This window comes from Zasmidium cellare (assembly GCF_010093935.1).
Source record: "Zasmidium cellare ATCC 36951 unplaced genomic scaffold M409scaffold_6, whole genome shotgun sequence".
Taxonomy (NCBI): domain Eukaryota; kingdom Fungi; phylum Ascomycota; class Dothideomycetes; order Mycosphaerellales; family Mycosphaerellaceae; genus Zasmidium; species Zasmidium cellare.
In genome coordinates this window covers 82,795-100,248 of record NW_022986950.1, presented here as the reverse complement: position 1 = coordinate 100,248, position 17,454 = coordinate 82,795, and the positions used below count along the sequence as shown (strand labels likewise).

The following is a 17,454-nucleotide window of genomic DNA, read 5'->3' as shown; positions in this document are numbered from 1 at the left end:
GGTTGATGATGATTATCGACTGGAGTCTATGGAGGGCGTTGTTGTATGCTTGTCGATGAGTGAGCAATGCGTCCTGGGCCAGGGGTTCCATCAAGACTGTAGGTGAAGTATGATATTGATGTTGTTGGTGGGTTTGATGAGAAAGGTTCGCGGTCTGGGAGATGCAGTCACTTTGTCAGGCTCCTCTCACGGATTTGAATCTTTTCAAGTCTCTGGTCTGCTATCCGTCCACGTTGAAAGGGTGTATCATTTTGAGATGTATCGAGTATAAGCTTGTGGCTTTCGGCGTATTTTAGAGCTGCTCTTTTGAACGAAGACAGCTCCTTCGAATGAAGACCGATTACTCGCGCGTGTGATTCTCATGTGAAGTTGATATGGTAGGTCGCGATAGGGAAGGAAGTGGTGGCGTAAAGGGAAGTCACAAAGAAAGTCAAAATCCCACCCCGGTCACACGTCCCCTCAAAGCGCGTTGTACTCCCCAGAAGAGCTTCGACTTGCCCAACCGCACCTCTCATTTCGCACTCCTCACCTCACTCCCTCAATCCTTGCACACCCTCTTTCACGTCGCGTACACGACCGCGACATGTCTGCTGCATCCCTCACCATCAGCCTCCTCGAGTGTGATATCGGCCACTATACGTGAGCGGACATTTGCATGTGATCGGTGGCCTCGATGACGCCGATTCTCGACTTCCTTGGAACAGCATTTAACCGCGTGGTGGGAGCGACGCAGAGTGAGAATGAGCAGGTATGCCGTCCTATCTTTGCTGTTCACTGCATGGTCCGAGCAGACGTCTAAATTCGAGTCTGTTGGCTGACTTTCTCGCTCACTTTAGGACAAACCCAATCCGGCCACACACAAAGACGACAACGACGGCATTGAGGAGCTGGGCATTGAACTTACGGGAAGCAAACGAGCCGGTGGGAATGCAACTGGTGAAAGAGCTGTGAAAAGACCACGACGAAGTGGAGACGCAGAGAGACTGCTCCCCCACCACATCCAGACGCCGAAGGACGCGAAGCCGATTCCTGTCCCTTCATACGGTCAAGCATACGATATCGAGGCAGACTGGAACCCACCACCGCGGAAGACAACGCAAGCGAGCATGGCGGCTGGCCAGCGTCGCGGGATTCAACCTCAGAACACCTTGACTCGAAATACACCACAGAGCGGCAAGGCCAATCGTACAAGTGGTTTCTTCAAACCATACGCTAAAGGCCAGCCTTCAGCGCAGCTTCAGACTCAGCCCAGTCGAGGTAGCAACGTCACCGCCAGGCCAGACTTTCCAGACGACTTCGAGCAACCACAGTCGAGACCTGCCAAGAAGCGAAAGATGAGCAACGGCATGCATGTCGACCTGACTGATGACAACGACGATATGCCGCTTGGTCATGCCGTGGCGCGACAGAACAAGAAGCAGTCTGCGAGCCAAGCATCCGGATCATCACATCATGGAAAGCCCAAGAAGCAGGATGAGCCATTCAAGACTCGTGAGCAGAGCAGCGTGGACCAGTTGTTGAGGCCACGTCGCTCACTTCAGGATGTCCGGCCCGCCGACAACGGAAGAATATCTTCAGATCGTGCATCTACAAGGAGTTCCGAGCGGGCTAGGTCTGTCAACAGCGACAAACGGTCCGCGATTGGCACCAAGGGGTCACCCGTACAGTTGGATGAGGACGAAGAGCCCAACGTCAAGATTCAGAGGTCTGTTGCACCAGCTCAACTACCGCCACCGAGGCAACGTGCGGGTGTGCCACCGATCAACCTCGAGCTGGATGAGGAAGAGTATGTGGAGAAAGCCAGACGGAGAATCGAGAAGCTGCACGGCGGCACCGGTCAAGGTGACCGTCACGACATGAACGGCATCAACGGTGTCTTCCAGAAACAGACTCCTAGGAGACATCTCGATGCACCTGTGCTGCCGGCTCGGACTGCTGAGCAGCCCACTGATCGAATCACGAAATCCACGACTTCCCACGGACGCAATGGCGACAGGACTCGCAACATTGGCGAAGAAGCCGACCACAGATTGGCGGACTCATTTCGTCGGAGCGATGGCAGCGAGAAAAAGCCAAAGCAGAGGAAGCTCATCGAGCAAATGCAAGGTACTTCTGGCACGAAGAGGGTCAGTCTTCAGAGCGAAGACGATGAGCTGGACGGTCCTCCAACCGTGCGCGGCACGAAGTCGCGCAATGCGTCGCCTGACAAGCCAGCTCCAGCTGGACAGAGGAAGCAGACCACACCTGAAGGTGTTAGTATGTCGCAGTATTACGAGCCGTCCAGCATCAAACCGACCGGTTTCACTCGCGGTGGACAGCCGCTTTCGAAGATAACATCGGAACTCACGTCCAAGCCAGAAGAGGATGACTCTGACGAGATACGGGTACCCATCAGTTGCATACTATGCAAGGCTTTCGTTTCCACTGAAAAGGGACTTGAACTTGTGTGGGACGAAGATTTGAAAGCATTCGTCGTGGTCCATCAAAGACTAAAAGTGCGCATTCTTGACGGCCCTCTTGTCAAGATCGGAAATCAAGAAGTAAATTCGTGGTCTGGCTCACGTGAATGCCTGATCGTGTGGCTGCGTGGACCAGCAACCGATACCAGCAGCGGTCAGATCGTCATCGAGTTCGATGACGAAGAGGGCCTGTCCGTCTGCTATAACGCCTTTCGTTCTCTCAACGAGTCGCTGAAATACAATCGTGTCGCCACCGACACTCTTGTGCGTATTTTGACCAAGCAGAAGGTCGAGATGACCGAAGTGCACGAGAAAATGAAGAGTAAATCCACGGCAGCTCGGATCACACAAAATGGTCGGTTCAACTATCGACCTCGACAGTCTTTTGAAGAGGAGCAGATCGTATACGAAGGCGATGGTGAACCTCAGCCACGTCGACCCAAAGCTCGAGATCGCATGCAAGGGGCCAGTCTGGCCGAAGTGATCAACCATGACAGCTTCCAGGACTCGCAACAAATACACGAGCGGGATGGAGAGGTCTCAAGGCACTTTGACCAACCAAGGAGGACAACTCGTCAAACGAAGCCAGCACCAGTCGAAGAGCGGACACCATCTCCGGTCAGATGGACCCGAGTCAATAACCCTAAGCGATGGAGTCATCCCGTTGTCTATCCAGATCAAGGTCTGCGCCGTGTCACGGTCGACTTTGAGGATCTCGAACGCCTTGACGAGGGCGAGTTCTTGAACGACAACGTGGTCAATTTCGAACTACGGCAGATTGAGGAGAATATGGCGCCTGAGCATAAGGCGAAGGTGCACTTCTTCAACACGTATTTCTTCTCCTCAATGTCGCACAAGAACGGCAAGAAAGACTTCAACTACGAAGCAGTGGAGCGATGGACCAAAAAGACTGATCTCTTCAACATTCCATACGTTGTCGTACCCATCAACGTTGAGTTGCACTGGTTTGTCGCCATCATATGCAACTTGCCTGCCATTGAGCGCAAGTGTGGTGCCCTGGACGATCTCGACGAGGGTCTTGAAGAAAAGCCATCGGAGACGAATGGAGCCGAGCAGCCTGATGCCAAAGAGAGTGGTGCAGAGCCTGATGCTCAAGTCGAAGCAAATTCATCTGTTAGAGCTGCCGACAGTCCAGCAGGCGACGTTTTCGATTTTGGCGACGATGGCAAAGTAGCTGCCACTCAAGCCAACGACTTAGACGACGCTGCCTCCGACAGTCGGCCGAGCACCGCGAAAAGCAAGAAAACAAAGAAGAAAGGACCCAATCTACGCAAGTATGACACCCGACAGCCGATCATCATGTCCCTGGACTCCTTCGCAATTCAAAGATCAGCCGAGATCAAATACTTGAAGCTGTACGTAAGTGCAGAAGCCAAAACCAAACGTGGCATTTCGTTGGAACCGGGCACCCTCCAAGGCATGTCCGCGAAGGGCATTCCAGAGCAACCCAACTTCTGTGATTGTGGTGTGTACTTGCTGGGCTACGTCGCCGAATTCGCCAAGGATCCTGACACCTTTGTCAAGAAGGTCTTAACCAGAGAGATGGACCGTGAGAACGACTTTGCCAGTTTTGATGCTTCTGCCAAGAGAGTCGAGATCCGTGAAAAACTGCTGAACCTTCAGACCGAGCAAGACGCTGAGCGGCGAGCACAGAAGAAGGCAAAGGCTGCTGCAAAGGCCGGCCAGACTCCAAAGACTCAGAACACGTCAGCCGCGGCATCAGGCAAATCGGTTGCCCCGGCTTCCACCATTCAGAAGTCGGGCACACAGTCTAACGTCAAAAAGGCTCCACCGAGTATGCCTCGATCGTCGCTTTGCCCTCCAGCGAACGGCGAGCGCTCAAAGAAGCTTGCACGTGACAATGATAGCGAAGAGCTAGAAGTGGAGCCACCAAGTTTTGTCGGCAAGGGCAAGGAAGACACCTCTCTAGGCTCGTCCGGGGTGCAAACGCCAGCTGTCCAAGATGATGACGATGAGGCCGAAGATGAGATGTTGATGGGCCAAGTGGAATCTGGAGGTGCAAATCGACATCTCTCCAAGGCCGCCACACCACGGCAGCAGCAACATCCACCGTCTGATGTATACAATCGCGATCTTCCAATCGCTTCCGGTGGTCGACGAAGCGACCTCGTGAGCCCCTTGGCAGGCTTGGAGCAATGGGCGACGAACGGGGAAACCAATGGTGTCCAAGGAGACGGGCCTGAGATCATCGACCTCGGCGACGAGGAGCATGAGAATGCCACAGTGGAGATACCTGACTCGCAAGAGGTCTCACAGCCTGCGACTAAAGGCAGTCGCAGGCGCATGCGGTTTTAGTCGGTACGACGGGATGATGCTGAGGCGGTTTGCGCTGAAAAGGAAGCAAACTGCATGTGTTTGTTTGGAATTGTGATTTTAAGATACCACTATAAGCGAAAATGATTATATCAAATTCATGTCTAGATCTATCGCTCCATTCTCAAAGTCACACACCCCCGGACGCCTCGCTGACAGTCAACACGCTCAATCATACACCGTTCAAACGGCATTCTTCTTGATCTCATTGAGCGCGTTCGTAATATGCCCATTCGCACCTCTCCCACCCGTCCCATCCTTCCGCTCCCCAGAAGCAGCAACCGCCTCATCGACCTCTGCAGAAAGAAAGAGAAAACGTCAGCCAATCTCTCGTAAAAAAACAAACCAACTAACCAAGAGTCGAAGGCCTACCAGCATACTCCCCCTCGCCCTCCTCCCCAACCCAAAACCTCATCTTCTCCCGCTTAAACTCCTCGAAATCCCACTCCCCCTCCTCCAAGTTTTCCTCCCCGGCAATCCAGATGTACGTCTCCGCTTCGACTTCCTTCCCGTCGTCTCCGACTTTGACGCGGACTTTCTGCCGTGAGTATTCGCCGCCTTCGAAGATGTCTAGACGCCAGATGTCCGCGGCTGTTAGGCCGGTTACGTAGGTTCCGCGGACGGTGGATGTGGGGTGCGGGAGGATGGCGGGGTAGTCGGCGTGCCGGACGCGGTGGCGTCGGTGTGAGGGGAGGAGGGCTGGGGTCGTGGTGAGGTTGTGTGGGTACGTTGGATCTGGCGTACCGTGGACTACGCGGTGCAGGACCGAGGGCGCCATGAGGGTGCCGTAGAAGAAGGCGGTGTGGGTGTCGTTGGATTTGGTGGTGGTGGACATCTTGGGCTGTTGTCGGGATGGTCTTGGTGACTTTGGAGCTTCTTCGATGGGACGGAGTTCTTGCGATGATCGGACGAGTTGGGTTTGATCAGATGATCTGTTTCGGTGTTCAAGCTTCTCCGGTATGATTTCTTATGCTTGGCCGGTGAGTGGTTGAATGAAAGAACCGAGGCGGTATTGATGGATAGAGAAGAGTGCCTGCGACCAGGCCTGGCTTGATATATTTCCTGCTCGACGCTGGTGTGGCTTCCAGTGAAGTCCAGGTGTCTCAAGATGTTTGCTTCTAGTCTTTCAATGTTTGCTTCTAGTCTTTCAATGTTTGCTTCTAGTCTTTCAATGTTTGCTCCTAGCCTTTCAATGTCTTATAATCATTTCCTCTGTCTATCGGGGATAGAGGTGAAGTCGATAGGGCAGACCAGGATCTCCATGCCGCCAAACAGAATTGAGCCGCAACGGCGACGGGCCGGCGCCAGATTGCCGATCACAAGGAGATCCAGCAGACGACGACTCCTGGATGGGCTGGAACTTGTCCTCTTCCTCCTCCCTTTCCATATCGACTTCAGCCTTGTCTCATCGTTGCAGTTCACTTCGATCGTTGTTGTTTCTTTCCTTCCGACTTGGGCGTGCTCTTTCCGTGCAATGCGGACGTGAGAGGCAAGATTATTCTTCATTCCTTCCGCGTGCTTCCGCTCTCCGGCCTGCGCGTCGACACCGCTGCGTAAGTCATGTCCCTCTTCGTTGCAATCTCACATCCATATACACACACTCGCTGGCAAGAATTTTCACGGGCGGCGACATGGCGAAATCACAGGATGAAGTCGACCCTGGCTGGTGGAGCGTCGTATCGACGACTCTGTCGCAGATAAGCTTTTCACTCCCCACCAACCTGGCAGAGCAAGACCACTCTCGTACTTGGCAAAGATGCGGATTGAGACTGACATTTCATTGCAGGACTATGAATCTCGTCAAATACACCATCACGCATATTGCGCCTGTCTTCATCGTTACGTCGCCGGTGACGTCCTACGGAGATCAGATATGGTCGATGAACCGGAATCGCTCGTCGGCGGGCTTTTCGCTCGATATTCCCCTCATCATGCTGGTGGCGTCCATTCTCAAGTGGGTAGTTCGACACGTCAAGACCGGCAAGCTGGATTGGTCATGAGTATGAGTAGCTGATGATTACAGGGTCTTTTACTGGTTTGGGGCCCGCTACGACTTTCCTCTGCTCATCCAGGCTTCGGTCATGATAGTGGTGCAAGTGGTACTGCTCCACATCGCGCTCATCTACCGACCACCTTTTGGAGCGCAGCACAGTCTCAACAAGCCTTTTGCGGGAGCTTCGGAAGGTGATGATCTCGTGAGCAGGCCTTATAACTTCTGGCAGTGGAGAAGTCGACGACCTTATTGGCAGTTCCTTGCTTACTTCACCGTGACCTTGGCGGCGCTGCAATTCCTCGTCGGGACCAACGAACTTTACATCGGGATCCAAGGATACGTGGCCTTAGGCGTCGAGGCCGTTCTGCCAATCCCACAGATTCTAGAGAACCACAAGAGCCGATCCTGCAAGGGCTTCCGATTGAGCGTGCTGGTCAACTGGTTGATTGGCGATGCTTTCAAGATGACCTATTTCTTCTTGTCTGAGGGTGGAGTGCCTTGGGCTTTTAAGCTTTGCGGCCTTTTCCAAGCTGCCTGTGATTGTTACCTTGGCGTTCAATACTGGATGTATGGCGAAGGGGAGAGTGTGATGAATGGAGAAGAGAAAGACCCAAGACTTGCTTGAGCTGGAGTGCATCGATGCATCCTCACCGCCGACCTCTTACTGCCTGCCCGGAGGACTCCACTCACAGGATTGCAAGAAAATGAGGACGAGCATTAGGACCGGCTGGACGACACCTCATATACATCGCAGAAGCGCTTGAATTTTTTTAATTGGTCAGATCACAAGATTTGGTGGTCATCACGAATCAGCAAGCGGACACTTGAACCGCGTCCTCCGGCCAGTCCCTCGATTTGGTTCTGGTATTGCTGGCCCGTGCGGATAGCCCCGAGAGTCTTAGAAAAGGACGACAGCCAGCCAATATAGCGAAAACCTATTACCATCAGCAGGAATGGTCATCTCTACGCCCCCATCAAACCCCTCGACATGGTCAATTCCAGCGCTCGTAGCGGCAATGTCTCCGCATTGTCGACTGGTCTGATGCCTCCTCTTCCCAAGCGTTCACGACAAGACTAGAACGTCATCTGTTGAGGAGATATCGTTCCGGCGACCTGGATTCTACGACCGTCGTCCGTGGTATGAATGTGAGGAGAAGCTGTACATACTCGATCCATGACCAAATTTCATCTCGAGGAGATGCTGTCTTGCTCTGACGCGAAATCTGCGGCATCGTGCGGGAATCAAGCACTCGTCTTCCTCTCGCACTTTGTCAGTATCACTTCTCTACTTCTGCTTCGCTGGTTTCACCCTTATAAAGCCTCTTGGCCACCGATTTTCTTGCTTTCAACTACCATCACGCCCCTCTATTCCGCCAGTCACCTGACTCTTAATCATCAAGATCTTATCATCCTGCGTTCGTACCTGCTCAAAGTCGGGACCACTTCGAGGCCTTTCCTTAGTCGTGAGCTGTTCAACAGGTGGTGCTTGCCACTACGATGGACTCCTCTTTCTCCGGCGACTTCATCGAAGCGTACTCAGCAGCGACGATGCCCACGAATCTGGCCCCCAGTCTCTTCGATCTCGACGGCATGCCATTCGATTTCCTTCAAGAGGTACAGTTACTCAGCATCAAGCTGAGTCCTACACCTTTACTGAGCAATTCACAGACTCCGTTATTCATGGCTGAAGAACAGCAAGGCCCTCGTGAGACGAACATGTCTTCACACCGCGGCACCATGATCAATTCCGAAGCACAGCAGCAACTTCCTACTACACAAGTCCAGGCTTTGACCCCTTTCGCCGACAACAGCACCACCCAGGCCACTGCTGACAACTATGGTTTCGTCAACTATGGCATGGCAAGCCTGAGCGAGCATGCTCGCAACGTCGCCGCCCTCATGGGCAGAGCTCAGACGTCGAACATGAGACAAAGTGTCTCCGGAGCTGAGGTCTTCCAAGACCAGATGGTGGGTACGTACTTGGTCATCTCCTTCTTTCTATCCCCTGCCCTGCTGCCCTACCCACCTTGCGCGCTGTCTTCCTGGGGATCGAGATCTGGATTACGAGGAGCGCTTCTTTCTGCTTTGGTCAAGTAGTAAGCCAGGGAAAGCTTTTAGGCTTAGGGTCGATGCATCAACATTCACTTGATCATGAACTAGTCATCACATGTGATTGCACCATCAGCAATGCCCTGAAAGGGACGTTGATCTTCTGATCCTTGGTCCTCTGAACCTTCAAACCATGGTCTTCCTATTACCATGCCTAGAAGTCAGCCTCGAACAACCATCGGCTTACATGCGATTCGATAAAAGGACTGGAGACTTGCTTCAAACACGAAGGAGGGATAAATCATCTTACTTTGATGATCATCGTACTACATCCGACTGGCCTCTGGCTTATTCACTTCACCAAGGCCACCTATGGACGATGTCGAAAGCCTTCTTATAGGGCCTGGACTTCCCTTGGACGTGTTTCTGCATCGACTTTTTCAACCCGGACTGGATATACCAAGGCCTCACTGGAAACAACATCAACAAACAACTCCAAAGGACCATCATCGACCAAGCCTCCTATCGTTGCATGGGGTGAGGTGACTAGCGGTTTTTCCCGAGAAAAGTACGCTGCCGAGTCCGATGCCGGAACCCCACTCTCGCTGGCTGGTCCTCGTCGCACAATCTAATCAGATCATCTCCATCCTCTCGCGCAGCTTCCTTTGCTCGCCGCCGCATCCGACATGACTTCTCCCGCGCAGACTGCTGATGAAAAGCCTGTAGTGCCACCGCTGAACACGCAACCACTCTCCGGCTGGCACCCTGCCCAACAACACCAGCACAACCCGTCACTGGGTGCGCTGGAGCAGCACGCCAGCCACTACGCCCACTCCCACGCCCATCCGGCCGGTCTCCCGCCGCAACTGCACCGCGGCAGCAGCGATGATATTCTCTCCCCGACGTCCACCTACCGCAACGAACGTGTCCCGATCGAGCGAGAGAAGCGCGGCAGCTTGGACCCCAGCATCAGCAGCCCCGAGGACTCGACACCCGGCAGCGACCAAGCCATGGTGGTTCAGCAGAGCGGTCCGATGAGTACATCGGTCACCGTCCCATCTCGTCCACGACCCGGCAGGAAGCCAATCCCACAAGAAGATGCAGCCGACAGGAGAAGACTGCAAAACCGCATTGCCCAGCGCAATTTCCGCGACAAGCGCCAGCAGAAGCTGCAAGAGGCACTTGTTGAGCTCGAGGACAAGAAGAAGCAATACCAGGCGGAAATTGCGGACATGAATCGTAGGATGGAAGAGAGCCGCAGAAGCACTCGTGAATTGGAGCAGAGATTGAATGCGCAAATTCAGTCTTTGGTCAAGCAGGCTGAATCGGCCGAGCAGCGGGCACTTCGAGCCGAGAAACGAAACCAGGAATTGGAGAAGCAATTGCAAGCCTCCAAGACGCAGCAACAGCAGCTCCCATCAATCGCAAACTTCCGTCCAGCTCAGCCTGCAACTACGCAGACTGGGAATCATATGAAAGATCTGTCGACGCCTCCAACGTCGGAGAATGGCATGGAGGTTGACTTCACGAACTTCGGCCGACCCACCGGATCCGGCTATGGCCTGCACCAGACTATGACCAACGACAGCAATCAGATGGACTATCAGACAGGGGATCATTGTGGGTTCTGTACCGATTTGCAAAACTGCGCGTGTGCTCAGGAAAAGGCTGAGGCCGCCGCGGAGAAGCCGGTGCCCGTCAGTCTGCCAGGTAGCTGCGATCAATGCCGTGCCGACCCAGTGCGTGCTCAGGCCTGCAGAGACATGGCTGCATCGACTCAGATCTCAGCACGTCCACCAACGACAGATGACGCTGCCATGACCGGGGTGACGACCACCACCAGCATGCCGCCACCGCCACGCCGTACTTGCGCCAGCATGGTTGACAGCTTCAACAAGTTCGGCGAGCGGACCTCGTCTATTGCCTCTCTGTTCGGGGGCGGGCGTCTTAACACCTATCCTGCACCGAATGGAGGCGGATATGAGTTCGAGGAGACTGAGGCAGCCCAAGTGCTGTCCAATCTCCACCGTCGTAGCACGAAGGCCGAGTCTCCACAGAGTCTTGCTGAGTCGGCCCAGGAGGAGCGCAGCCCTCGCACGCTCTAGATATGAATCAGCAGCATGCTTCCGGTGCGTCACTTACGGATAGAGTGTCTATGGGGTAAAAAGGGCAATCCGTTGGACATGGGAGGAAAACGCAGTCGAATGCAACTACTAGACGATGATGATCATTATGGGAGGGGAGCAAAGCAAGCAAGGCGTTTTGGAGGGCAGTTGGAGGGATGACGATGAGTCTGAGCCCTTTGTGGCTCCCAAACGCTCCTCCCAAAGTGTTTTCTTATTATTGATACCACTTGAATCGAATGACCAACGTTGGGTTGGCTTTACGATACGGTCCTTACTCATACAGTAAGGCTTGGCACATACTCTCATTCACCGAAGCCCTCATATCCAAGGGGTAGGGTTACAGATTGTGCATCAAAAGTAGATGCCGGTGCAGGTGTTGTCGTACCACGACAATTCATGATTTCCTATTTTGTTAATCCGACGGCGACTCGAGTTGGAAGCAAATGCCGAGACGAACCAACGCAGTTCTCTCCGCCTTGGTATCAATCGTGTCGCTCTCCCGACTCCTCCAACAAAATCATCATGGCCCTGAAGGATCCGACATCCATCACCTACAGGAAAACGAGCGGCATCAGCCGTCTATCAATGTCGCCGACGCCCTAAGCAAGAACGCGCTGCGGGATCGGTCGCGCATGCCAGATGCGTGGAAGCCGAACGTGGAAGGAGTGGTCGATGTGGTTTAGACTTCCAAACTCTATCTGCTGACTGTACACCTACATTCGCTGTGAACATGAAGGATTCCGCACGCCCTGAAGCATGACTAACCACCCTCGATGAACTGTTCAGATTTTCGGCGCCGTGAATCCTCTGAGGCTGGCCTAGTGGCTGGGGGCTGGCTGCGTTGGCCGACGACAGACACATGGCATGAAGGATCTGGTCTTTTCTTCATTTCCGGCCGACGCGGTTCGCGACACATGGGAGAGCCTTGTCATCGCTGCATCTCGCTGTTCGTACAGCTGATTAGGGAGGGGATCGACTTGGTCCGTCACGGCACGGGATACGCTTTTGTTCCTGGAGCCGGGGGAGGGTTCTTGGGGAGGGCATTTACGCCGAGATGCGACGGAAAGGGTTGGTTTACACGAATCTGAAGGGTCCTCGATCTATCCAGATAAACAATCTGGATGCCCGCTGACGTCGAGCTGTGTGGTGAGATGTTCTCGTCATACCGACACGTGCGAGCAGGGCTGAGAAGGGGCTTTGTCAATCGACACACTTGCCTGAATAGGCTGTGAAGGGCGCTATTATCGAGGCCTGTGGGGCTATCCAGCGCCAACTCTAAACATGGCTGTGTCCTTACCCGGAATACTGGTCTGGCACGTTGCGGGTGCCCTACTATCTGCATGTCTTCCTGCGTCGCCCACCAGTCATGCATACTCAGGCATGACGGCCTCTTGGATAACAGTGTTCGAGGCTAGGGTGATGCTTCGAGTGGCGATGCCAACAGAAAGACCGGTGTGCTTCGAATCGGTGTTACGGACGATACTTCTGGGCCCGACCAGAGGTTAGTTCTACAGGCTGGATACGATGGACAGCTGATCACCACCTGTACCATCGCTGGGCATTGCGGTATGCCCTATCGCCGAGGTGGGTTTCTGGGCAAAGGTGTTACGGACGAACGAATCACCTCTTTCGTGCGAAGCCATGGACAGAGCGATTTCCGCAGCACAAGGCAGCCTCGTTTCACCACGCAGCAGGATGACATGTTGTCGTATCTAAGCATACGCTCAACCATGACCATTGGCCTCTGCGAGGAAAAAGGATCATCAACCAACGCGCCACACTCCCTTCTCCAACGATCCCTACCGTACTACCGAATCCTTCAGCACGCTGCTTGTGGGCTCCCGGGACCGACACCATCGCAGAAGATTGCCCAGAGTCGGCTTGCCGCAGGCAGAGCGCTCTGGCGGAAAGATCAATACGCTGGCTCAGCTCGGTGCCCTACTTGCGTTAAAGCTGCTCCACCCTGGCCACGCCCTAGATCCCCTACTGGAAACCTTATTCCTGCTAGTGGCCTGGAACCTGGAGCCGCAATACCATGATAAATCAGCACAGCACGGGACTGTTGTGTGTTAGGTAAGGATTCTTGTTTGGGCCGGGCTGTTCCCGCTTTCTCTCCATATATCCAGCGTGACGGAGCCACCACGGATGCCGGATCTCGTGGAGCGTTATTCACTTACTTTTCACATGACACGTTCGATCGATCAAGATGCCTGCTAATACAACCTCGATCAAGCCTTCAAAGCACGTCTGTCCGGATTGTGGACGTCCTTATAAGGCTGCTGAGACGCTCAATCGACATCGAAAGAACCATTCAGAGACATCGCAGTACGCTTGTTCGATTTGCGATGCAGCGTTCAAACGGAAGGACCTCCTCGATCGACATGTTCAGATTCACTCCGGTGGGAAGCCCGCGGCAAGTCGAAATCGCAGCCATCGCGCGTGCGATCGATGTTCGAGACTCAAGACGAGATGTGACAATTTGACGCCCTGTACGAGGTGTTCGAAGGGCAGTCATGAATGCAGTTACAAGCAGCTGCGAAGTAGGGCGCGTACCGATCGATCGTCAGCGAGCACCACCTCCTCAATACACAGCAGTCCTCACATGACGGCCGAGGAGCTCAGTAGCATTGTGGGCACGCCTGAGGAGATTAGCACGTTCGATTCGAATCAGTCGTGGGCTGGTAACGATGGCATGGTGGATAGCCTCTGGTTGCAGGATCCCGCGTGGGAGTGGCCTCCGATGGTGCCAAACATGTCGGCGATGGAATCTGAACCCAGCTCACTACGATCGACTCTACTGCCTCACGTCAAAGACACCATCGAGCCGACCTTCGCCTTGGACCCAGCGCTCCATATTGGCAAAACGCAAGCGCCCACCTCCTCGCCCATACCCTCCGGCACCATGTACGACGACGTGTCGTTTGACGGCAGCAACAGCATGCCGTGGTACATGTGCCAAAACACGCATTTCGACAACATACCAGTGAGCAACCACCAAAACCCCTCCACATCCTCCTCATCAGCGGCTGACCATCCTCGCCGCGCGCCCAGATCCCAGTCTACACCAACCCCAACATCCAACACACCCACGCTGCTTGTTGGTGAAGCCGCGCGCATCGCCCAAGAGACCACCATCAGAGAACTCGTCGCGCTCTGCATTACAACCTCCACAACCGGAACTCGTTCTGAACCCCCGAACAAATGGTTCTGGCACGCCATGTCCTCCAAACTCGAACTCGCCTTCAACCTCTCCGGCCCCAACCCCTCACGCGACGCAACCGTCTTCGAACACTTCACGTCGCTCTTCGAAAAATTCTTCTTCGTCGTCGGGTTTCCCACCCCTTCCAACAATTCTCCGCCGCACCTCCACCTCGTCATGGCAGCGATAGGAGCCGCATACGCGGGCCCGAAAGCGGAGGCGTTCCATGCGCGGGTCATGGACGCGTTGATCCCGGCGTTGGTCGATGTGGCTCTGCAAGGATCTTCTTCTTCAATGACGAGAGAGGGCATGTTCTACTTGGTGCAAAGTCTCGCGCTCCTACAGACCGCGATGCTTTATTTCGGGGACCGCGGGGCTTTAGATGTCGCTGTGGGGATGTCCAAACTCCTCGTCGGGATGAGCAGACGCATCTGCTTGTTCGACGAGGAGCAGGAGGGACATGGGGCTTCGATGACGGCGAGGTTAAAAGTTGCGTATGGTGTGGCGAGGCTGGATGCTTTGGTGGCTTGTTTGTTTGGGACGGAGAGGTTGTTGATGGAGGGGGAGAGGGGTGGGAAGGGGAAGGAGGATGTGATTGATAGGTTGTTGAGGAAGGCTGCTGGGAGTGCGGCGGTGAAGGTGGGTGTTTCGGATGATCATTGGGAGGCGACGTGGATGGGTTCGTCGCCTTGATGTTCGATTGAGCAGAGCAAGAGGCTTGTATGAGTAGGAGGGTCATGGTCATCGAAGGATACCATCCATTCAAATCCTTCTTGCCATCTAGTCCAACCACCCCTCGCAAAGCGATCTAAGTCTACAATCACCCCCAAATCGCATCCTTACTCCTCCCCCCACCACCCACATCCGGCGGCGTCGTCAACGTATAACTCCACGTCTCCGCCCCATCCACAAACAACCGATAATGCAACACGCTCTGATCGCTCGTGCTCGGATTCGAAATACTCACCGCTCCGAACTTACTATTGCCATCGGGTAGATACTTGATGCACACGTCCGAGACGTAGTCCTCTGAGGTTGATTGTTCGGAGTATGTCCTGATGGGAAGGTAGAACATATTCAACGGCGAGACGCTGAATTCATGGACCGTCGCGCTGAGGGGCCAGCGTTTGCGGCGGGTTTTGAGAGGAGCTGCTGGGTTGGTGTTGGTATTGAGCAGGTTCGCTACGCCGGCGCCTGTCAGGCCCAGCCCGACGATCTCCTCTTTGCCGTCGGGTGGTGGAGGGAAGGCCGTGGCTGCGAACTCGTGTCTATCACCGGAGAGGATGATGACGCCGACCCCGCCGCGCAGGCCGACGTCCCACATTGCTTCGAGGATGATTTGCCGCTCGCCTAGGTAGCCTCGCCAGGTGTCTTGGGCGCCGAACCACCAGTTCTTCGTGAAGGGGATGGAGGAGACGAGGATTTTCCATTTGACGCCGGAAGGTTCGGGGCGTTTGAGCCAGGCGAGGAGGTCGGAGAGTTGTTGGGCGCCGAGCATGGTTTTTGTGGCGTCGCCGGTGATGGGGTCTGAGCCGTTGGTTTGGTCGTTGGGCGAGCGATAGCGGCGAGTGTCGAGCATGAAGAATGTTGCTGGACCTTGAGTGAAGGAGAAGTAGGTCTCGCCTTTGCGTGCAGATGGTGGGTTCGCCGCGACGTGGTAGTGCTCGTAGGGGTCGTTTGCGGCTGGGAAGAAGCTGGTGGTGTTGCCGTCCCAATCGTTTTGGATTTCGTGATCGTCGTAAACATGGATCCAGGGGAGGTCTTGGGCGGCAGCTGGCCAGTCTGGGCTGGAGTAGACCTGTCTGTACTCGCGGCGGTAGTCTTCGAGCAGGGCACCGTGTCGATGAGGCACGTCAATGTAGATGAAGTCGCCTAAGAAGAGCATAAACTGTGCCTTGATGTTTTTCATCGCTTGAGCGAAGTGCCTCAGCCCTGGGGCGGATAGCGGGTTTCTGAAGGGAACGTAAGGGAAGTTCAGTTTCAAGCAAGAGGAGTGGACAAAAGTGAATTGGTTCTTGTTCGACTCGCGAGCCGAGATTTGTCCAATCCGTGGAGCAGTCGTGAAGTAGCCCGTATAATTGTTCACAGAGTATTGATACTTCGTGTCAGATTTGAGGCCAGTAATCGAAAAGGTACCCGTAAAGTCAGTTCGATCGTCCAGCCAGTCGATACGGCCTCCAAATTTCCAGGCCGTGTCCGGCAATGCAGAGCCCACCGTAGTCCAGAGTGGCGCATCCGCATATCGGTATGATAGGAACACGGGGTATTTGTGTGCATCTGGCTCTCTGACCAGAAGCTTGGCTGAAGAATCGGAGACGTAGCCAACGCGGGCCATGGAAAGGTCGTGCGAAGGGTAGAAGTACGTCGTCCTGTAGACCAGATCAAAGGTCATGGCCACGAGAGCCGCATTGATCAGAAACGTGAAAGCACTCCATAACGAGCTGCTTGGGCTCGGCAACCCCGTCAAGAGTGTCTTGAGTATCTCCGGATCTCTCTTTTCGACTTCAATGTCCTCTTCCACCACCAGCTCTTTGCCTGGGTCTGTTGCGCCATTGGCATACCGAGGATCGAGATCCACGGCATCATTCGGCCTCACATCCCTCGTACGAACCTTGACATCGTCGGCGACCACTTCATACGGGGGCGTTTGGGAGGATGTGTAGAAGAAGGTCGGGACGTAGACGGCGAAAAAGGCGAAGACAAGAGGTGGGAAGTGCTGGGTATTGTGAGCTCGGATGTAATCGATTGTGTGCTTCTACGGAAGACTGACATGGCCTGGGATCTATCCAACTGTCAGCTTGGTCTCGTGAGGTGTCATTGTCGCCGGCGCGAAGCGTCGAAAGGTGATGTTGACGTACCCATCGCAAGAAGATCCATGCACTGAGCCTGAGCAGAAGCGAGCTGCCCGCAGCCGCGTACTTGGCTCCTTGACTGAGCAAATCGGCCTCCATTGCTCTTTGGTATTATCACTGCATGTTGATGAACAGGTCAGACATGTTGTTCCTCTTAGAACAATGTCATTCCTGTTTAGCGAGTGGGTCTGGCGACTACGCGAAGTCCAACGTCATGGCAACGTCGAATCAGCTCGAGGAGATTACACACGCATCCTCATGCATTCCGGCGGCCATGGAAGAGTAACAACACTCGTCTGTGCTACAACATCGTGAAGGCGGCTGTATAACACCGCTTGCAAAGTTGCACCAATTCCTTGGGTATTCAGGGCCCATCCGGTGAGTTGTTGTTCCACGGACTGGACGAATCTCTCCGAAGCCA

At 54.3% G+C, this 17,454-nt stretch overlaps 8 protein-coding genes across 8 annotated transcripts in view; 6 read left to right on the top strand and 2 right to left on the bottom strand.

Moving 5' to 3' along the window:
• The window catches only part of M409DRAFT_63831 (uncharacterized protein), a gene marked incomplete at both ends in the record, with an annotated part of 865 nt that extends 594 nt beyond the window's left edge, over positions 1 to 271 (top strand). Inside the window, one exon of the mRNA XM_033815791.1 lies at positions 241 to 271. Within this exon, the coding sequence (XP_033671650.1) occupies positions 241 to 271 (31 nt within the window). The remainder of the gene's footprint in view (positions 1 to 240) is intronic.
• A 402-nt stretch (positions 272 to 673) lies between these two features.
• Positions 674 to 4,796, top strand: M409DRAFT_18731 (uncharacterized protein; the record flags this gene model as incomplete). Its single annotated transcript, XM_033804624.1, has 2 exons — positions 674 to 748; positions 837 to 4,796. 2 exons carry the CDS (start codon positions 674 to 676, stop codon positions 4,794 to 4,796), a joined length of 4,035 nt encoding a protein of 1,344 aa, XP_033671649.1.
• Positions 4,797 to 4,997: 201 nt separating this feature from the next.
• M409DRAFT_63830 (uncharacterized protein) lies at positions 4,998 to 5,649 on the bottom strand (the record flags this gene model as incomplete). Its single annotated transcript, XM_033815790.1, has 2 exons — positions 4,998 to 5,110; positions 5,169 to 5,649. 2 exons carry the CDS (start codon positions 5,647 to 5,649, stop codon positions 4,998 to 5,000), a joined length of 594 nt encoding a protein of 197 aa, XP_033671648.1.
• A 955-nt stretch (positions 5,650 to 6,604) lies between these two features.
• M409DRAFT_18729 (uncharacterized protein) lies at positions 6,605 to 7,432 on the top strand (the record flags this gene model as incomplete). Its single annotated transcript, XM_033804623.1, has 2 exons — positions 6,605 to 6,768; positions 6,838 to 7,432. 2 exons carry the CDS (start codon positions 6,605 to 6,607, stop codon positions 7,430 to 7,432), a joined length of 759 nt encoding a protein of 252 aa, XP_033671647.1.
• An 872-nt stretch (positions 7,433 to 8,304) lies between these two features.
• M409DRAFT_51019 (uncharacterized protein) lies at positions 8,305 to 9,023 on the top strand (the record flags this gene model as incomplete). Its single annotated transcript, XM_033811695.1, has 3 exons — positions 8,305 to 8,421; positions 8,476 to 8,779; positions 8,968 to 9,023. 3 exons carry the CDS (start codon positions 8,305 to 8,307, stop codon positions 9,021 to 9,023), a joined length of 477 nt encoding a protein of 158 aa, XP_033671646.1.
• A 519-nt stretch (positions 9,024 to 9,542) lies between these two features.
• Positions 9,543 to 10,961, top strand: M409DRAFT_51018 (uncharacterized protein; the record flags this gene model as incomplete). The annotated part of the gene is made up of 1 exon (XM_033811694.1): positions 9,543 to 10,961. One exon carries the CDS (start codon positions 9,543 to 9,545, stop codon positions 10,959 to 10,961), a length of 1,419 nt encoding a protein of 472 aa, XP_033671645.1.
• A 2,227-nt stretch (positions 10,962 to 13,188) lies between these two features.
• On the top strand, positions 13,189 to 14,874 carry M409DRAFT_51017 (uncharacterized protein; the record flags this gene model as incomplete). The annotated part of the gene is made up of 1 exon (XM_033811693.1): positions 13,189 to 14,874. The coding sequence occupies one exon, from the start codon at positions 13,189 to 13,191 to the stop codon at positions 14,872 to 14,874; it is 1,686 nt and encodes a 561-aa protein (XP_033671644.1).
• Positions 14,875 to 15,001: 127 nt separating this feature from the next.
• M409DRAFT_18726 (uncharacterized protein) lies at positions 15,002 to 17,132 on the bottom strand (the record flags this gene model as incomplete). The annotated part of the gene is made up of 3 exons (XM_033804622.1): positions 15,002 to 16,897; positions 16,952 to 16,963; positions 17,040 to 17,132. 3 exons carry the CDS (start codon positions 17,130 to 17,132, stop codon positions 15,002 to 15,004), a joined length of 2,001 nt encoding a protein of 666 aa, XP_033671643.1.
• Between the last annotated feature and the right edge of the window lie 322 nt (positions 17,133 to 17,454).